The sequence below is a fragment of the Salmo salar genome, chromosome ssa06, assembly GCF_905237065.1.
Source record: "Salmo salar chromosome ssa06, Ssal_v3.1, whole genome shotgun sequence".
NCBI lineage: Eukaryota > Metazoa > Chordata > Actinopteri > Salmoniformes > Salmonidae > Salmo > Salmo salar.
Window position 1 is genome coordinate 87567582 of NC_059447.1, and position 6331 is coordinate 87573912.

General features: G+C 39.2%; 1 protein-coding gene across 1 annotated transcript in view; it reads right to left on the reverse strand.

Annotated features, from left to right (window-relative positions):
* The window catches only part of dll4 (delta-like 4 (Drosophila)), a 20828-nt gene continuing 14497 nt past the window's right edge, over window positions 1–6331 (reverse strand). The window contains exons 10-12 of the mRNA XM_014206129.2: window positions 6225–6331; window positions 4355–4466; window positions 1–1565 (exon numbers count right to left, since the gene is read on the reverse strand). The exon at window positions 6225–6331 is cut by the window's right edge and continues 647 nt beyond it. Of these exons, the coding sequence (XP_014061604.1) occupies window positions 1560–1565; window positions 4355–4466; window positions 6225–6331 (225 nt within the window). The 3' untranslated portion in view covers window positions 1–1559. The remainder of the gene's footprint in view (window positions 1566–4354; window positions 4467–6224) is intronic.

Below are 6331 nucleotides of genomic sequence, written 5' to 3' on the forward strand. Positions count from 1 at the left end.
TCAGTAATATTTTCTTCATTATTAAAAAACACCACATAAAATAATCTCACTTTTCATTCACTGGCATCAAAATATTAACAAGGAATTAAAGTGTTTTATTCTTCAGAAGTTTGGTCCTTATATACAAAATAATATTATAAAACATATAAAGAGCAGTTGTAGCATTCATCAATATTTAAATTAAACTCTGGAAATAATCATCATTTAAAAAAATGTACATTATTGGTTCTGTAATTTCAGAAAGTCATTATAGGCAGGCAGTGGTATGACAATGTCTTTTATGAATCCTTTTGTGTCTCTTTATTTCAGGGCTGTTATTGTCTATGTCCCAAATTACACCCTAGGTCCCTACTTAGTGCACTACTTTTGACCAAGGCTCTGGTCAAAAGTAGTGCACTATATAGGGAATAGAGTGCCATTTGGGACGCAGTTTGTGGTAAATATAAACTTGTCCGTCAGTTTCCTTCCTGTTTTCTTGGACTACTGCTGGCACAGAACTGAGTATTGCGCTTCTGTGATTTATTTGTTGCGTCTTAAATGTATATACCCTATTTAGTGCACACAACCTCCACATTACTGTTGATTAAAAAAGTGTATTTTCCACCTCTGTTTTTATTTTTGTAGGTCAAATGCTCCATGAAAAGACAAGGGTTTCGTTTTTAGCATCCAAACACACTCTTTTAGGCTTCTAGTAATTTTGGACATACAATCTTTTCACCATTTTGCATGAAATGGAAAAGTCCGGAAAAGTCCAACCAGGTATTTTGTTTCTAGAGATTGAACGATGAGACATTTGTTTGTTTGTTTGTTTGTTTGTTCAGTCAGACATTCATCGTTCTCAGTGTGTTTGTTGTGGTTTCGACTGCTGGTCGGTCGTGGTGGTCAGTGGGTGAGTTTCATTGAGTTAGCTCCACCCATAGCTGGTCAATGATGCTGGCTAAGGGTTAAAGATCAGTCGAATCTCAGGCACCTCCATTTTGATTAGTTGGCTGTCGTTAGTCACCATGATTATCCCTGGAGATAAGTCAAGGGTCAACTGAGTGCTCAGGGTTCAACTACGAGCTACGGACATTTTTCCTGTTTTACCTACTCTCTCCTCCAATCGCTGCCAAGGACAGATGAGTTCAGTTCAGGGTCATTGTTTTGCTTAATGACACTCCACCAGTCCCCTCCACACCCAGTGCAGTTCAGTCAGTTAATTTAACAGTTCATTTAACAGTTCATTTAACCATTTGTTCCCAGAAGTTAATAGGTCCATGACTGTGAACTGTACATGTTTTTTGTACAAACACTTGGTCAATGTTAAAGTTCAGTAAAGTTCAGTCTAGAGTGTTCATTTTTTCATTTTTCACAGAGGAGAGATTCCGCTCTCCTCTCTGTCTCTCTGTTTTTCTCTATGGTCCCTTCTCTCTAGTGCTCCAGAGCAGCAGTGACGTCAGAAAACAGGTCTTCAGTCTCTCCTCAGGTCTTTGTGTAAACAATCCAGAAAAATATTTTCTGCCTTCGATTGCCTTTCTCCTCCGCGTTCTTGCTCCCTCGCTTTTCTACCTCACACAGCTTTATACCTGGGAGGAAGAGAAGAAGAACAGATTAGAGGTAAGCAGCGAGGACTGGGGAAAACAGTGAGCCGTCATTCCCATTTTCGCTATGAACTGGGAAACTGCACACATATCCCAAGATAATAACACTCATATAAACCAATCACAAAAGTTATGTAAGCTATTCTTGCTGATATACTATCGCAATTGTGTTTTGCTAGGCAACATCCTCCCTCAATTCCACTCAGCACCTCGGTGTTAAAAGTCCAATATGCTGCCATTTTTATCTCAATATCAAATCATTTCTGTGTAATAATTAAGTACCTTACTGTGATTGTTTTCAATTAAAATGGTCAAAAACTAAATAAAAAATAGCTTCTTGGCAAAGGGAAATTTCTCAAGCAAGAACTTAGCTAGAGTTGCCTGGGAGTGGTCTGAGTGGAAACAGAAAAAAAAAACTAGAAATGAGCTCTTATTGGCAGAGAGGTTTGGAACTTTTTTTAAAAATCTTATTGGTCTATTAACTAGTTCACTGCCTGGTGATGTCACCAGGCAGGCCAAAACTTCATCCCACTGAAACAAGCAGAAATTTTAGGCGGTCTTTTCAAAGCGCTTTTTCACTCAAAGAGTAGTATCATCATTTTCACAATTTCACAGTATTATTCCAAACTCATAGTGTGGAAATATACATAAAACATAGAGAAATCACGTTTTTGACTTCACTGGGCCTTTAAGACATAGGGTTTGAGAGACACAGTAAAGCTGCTTAAAAGGTATCAAAACCATATTCCTGTACTTGAACAAAAACGTATCCCCTTCTTAGACCATCAAATTGTCAGTTTGAAGAATAGTGATTTTCTAGTTTAGAGAGAGCATTATAAGATTACTCCATCTATACTGACTTGGCAGACAGTCCCATCAGAAAGTATTCATACCCCTTGACTTATTCCACATTTTGTGTTACAGCCTGAATTCAAAATGGATTAAATTGGGATTTTTTTGTCACTGTAGGGTGCCGTCTTTCGGATGTGACGTTAAACGGGTGTCCTGACTCTCTGTGGTCACTAAATATCCCATGGCACTTATTGTAAGAGTAGGGGTGTTAACCCCGGTGTTCTGACTAAATTCCCAATCTGACCCTCATACCATCATGGCCATCTAATCATCCCCAGCTTCCAATTGCCTCATTCATCCCCCCTCTCCCCTGTAACTATTCCCCAGGTCGTTGCTGTAAATGAGAATGCGTTCTCAGTCAACTTACCTGGTAAAATAAGGGTTTAAAAAACCAGAAAATCTCACCCATCTACACACAATACCCCACAATTACAAAGTGAAAACATGCTTTTTGAAGAAGAAAAAAGTAAATACAGAAATATTTGCCCGTTATTCTTTTCAAAATTCTTCAAGCTCTGTCAAATTGGTTGTTGATTGCTTGATAACAGTTTTCAGGTCTTGCCATAGATTTTCAAGTAGATTTAAGTCAAAACTTGAATTCACCTGACAGCAGGACAATAACCTAAAACACAAGGTCAAATCTACAGTGGAATTGCTTACCAAGAAGACAGTGAATGTTCCTGAGTGGCCAAGTTAATCTCATAGTGTCTGGTGGAAAGCAGAGTGAACCAGGTTTTCCATTAGGATTTTTCCTGTGGCATTAGGTTTTTTTTTATCCTGAAAAACTCCCCAATCCTTAACGATTACAAGCAAACCCATAACATGAGGCAGCCCCCACTATGCTTGAAAATATAGATATTGTTACTCAGTAATGTGTTCTATTGGATTTGCCCCAAACATAACACTTTGTATTCAGGACAAAAAGTTAATTGCTTTGCCACATTTTTTGCAGTATTTCTTAGTGCCTTGTTGCAAACAGGATGCAGGTTTTGGAATATTTGTATTCTGTACAGGCTTCCTTCTTTTCACTCTGTCATTTAGGTTAGTATTGTGGAGTATCTACAATATTGTTGATCCATCCTCAGTTTTCCCCTATCACAGTCATTAAACTCTGTAACTGTTTTAAAGTCACCACTGGCCTCATGGTGAAATCCCTGAGCGGTTTCCTTACTCTCCGGCAACTGAGTTAGGAAGGACGCCTGTATCTTTGTAGTGACTGGGTGTATTGATACATCATCCAAAGTGTAATTAATAATTTCACCATGCTCAAAGGGATATTTAATGTCTGCTTTTTTTTCTTCCCATCAACCGATACGTCCCCTTCTTTGCGAGACATTGGAAAACCTCCCTGGTCTTTGTGGTTGAATCTGTATTTGAAGTTCACTGCTCAACTGAGGGACCTTACAGATAATTGTATGTGTGGGGTACAGAGATGAGGTAGTCATTCAAAAATCATGTTAAACAATATTGCACACAGTCCATGCAATTTATGTGACTTGTTAACCAAATGTTTACTCCTCAACTTATTTAGGCTTGCCATAGCAAAGAGGTTGAATACTTACTGACTTAAAATGTTTCATCTTAAAAAAAAATATTAATTTGGAAAAACATAATTCCACTTTGACATTAAGGGGTATTGTGTGTAGGCCAGTGACACAACATCTCAATGTAATCCATTTTAAATTCTGGCTGTAAGACAACACAACGTGGAAAATGTCAAGGGGTGTGAATGCTTTCTGAAGTCCCTGCTATATAGGCCTACAGGATCTTGCCCTGGCTTATTTTTATGTCAAATAATGTGTAGTACAATGTGTAAAAAAAGGAAACATCACCAACCATAAATATCATTGATACTATAGGAGTGACATGAAATACTTCAGATAAGTACATTTTTTGTTGCTGTTGTATTTTTCTTGTCTTACCTCTGTTGCTATGACGCACTCCCTCTTCTCTTCTCCTATAACAAAGACAGACTGGTAGATCTGAGAGTCTCGAGGGGAACATATCGTTGATATCCTACACTCCTCCTTTTCACTGCAAAACACACAAGTCAACACACACTGTTAGCCTACCTTAACGACACACAAGTCAACACACACTGTTAGCCTACCTTAACGACACACAAGTCAACACACACTGTTAGCCTACCTTAACACCACAAAGTAGAAGTATATGGCTAAACTGTGTCTGTCTCTCTGTGTGTGTATGCGTGCGTGTGTGTGTGTATGCGTGCGTGTGTGTAGCCTACTGATGGGGGTGAAGTATGGCTCAGCAACAGTCGAATGTAAACGATGCCCAGTATTCTGACTAGCAACTGCTCATAGCGTGGAACTGAGAAAAACAGCTTTTATTTACCTTGGTTTTACAGTAACTTTATACAGTTACTGCTAACATGACCCCCAATTTCTCCAAAACACAATGCAATAGAGGCAGGATACTTGTCCACATGATTAAGCTTGTATTTAATGTTGCAAGAATGACATTAACTCATTTTCGACCAAATGAACAGTTACTGCCTTTTCCAAGGAGCCTGTTGGTTGGGTCTGTTGTTAGTGGTCTTTATGAGATTAAAAGAGCATTTTGAACTCATTAGGATCCTGCTGTATAGGGGCTTGCTGTGGGTGCATGTGGGTGGATTGGGGGTTATGGTTGGGCTTCGGACCTGGATGTTGATCATTCGGGTCCCGTGTGGGATCGGATCAAGAGTGTGTGTGTGTGTGAGTGGAGGCATGTGTGTGTGTGTGTGTGTGTCTGTGTACCTGGAGGTGTACGTGTGTATGTCAGATCTTAATTTGATCACTCTTATGTTGCTGAGAATTGCAGGAAATGCAAACTTGTAGTCTTTTTGAGTTTGTCACTTCCACTTTGACATTTCAGACTTGAGTCACCCTAACAAAAAATGTATCAACCTCAACAAAAGAAATTTCCAGTAATTGTAATCCACATAATAATCCACATTCCACATAATAATCCACATTTCCTATGGGTACAGATGTAGGATCTTAATTTGTGCAAGTTTGCTACAGCAGGAAAATAATCCTGCAGCGACAGGAAATGTGGATTATTATGTGGATTATAATTACTGGACATTTTTTTGTTGAGGTTGATACATTTTTTGTTAGGGTGACTCAAGTCTGAAATGTCAAAGTGGAAGTAACAAACTCAAAAAGACTACAAGTTTGCATTTCCTGCAATTCTCAGCAATATAAGAGTGATCAAATTAAGATCCGACATCTGTATGGGGTTGTCACGTCTACTCCCGCTCCTTCCCTCCGGCGTTCGATGTTGCCGGGATACTAACCACCGGTCCTGGCAATCATCATTATGCGCACCTAGACTCCATTACCTCCCCTTTATCTGGCACCCCGCTTAGGTTCCTTCCCCAGGCAGTATTGTTTCTGTTTGTTCACATCTAGACGCTACTCCTACGTTGTATCGTTCCATGTTCTTTGTGATATTAAACTATTTCTTGACTCCCAGCGTCTACGTTAAAGTAGGGAGAGTAGTGGCAGGGTTTAAACCATTGTATTCAGGTCCTGGTGCGACTGACAAAATGAATGAGATCGTTTTCCTTCTCACAGTAAACAGAACAGACTTACAGCCTATAGAAATAATATCCAGAACGCATGACCTTTCACCTTTCACACATGTACGGAAACAGTTTCCTGGAGTGTTAGTGTAGCAATGATACCAAGCGCTATAAGTAGCCTAGCCATAGGTCTCAAGGTATATCGCCATGTTTGTAGATCAAGATAGAAACCTTAATTTATAGAAACATGTACATTCTTTTACCTGTACATTCCACTCATCGGTATTTTCTCTTCTAAACACTTGTCGTAGATGTGATTTAGTCTTTTATCCTCTTGCGACTTATCATCCTTGAACTCCTTTGACTTTGC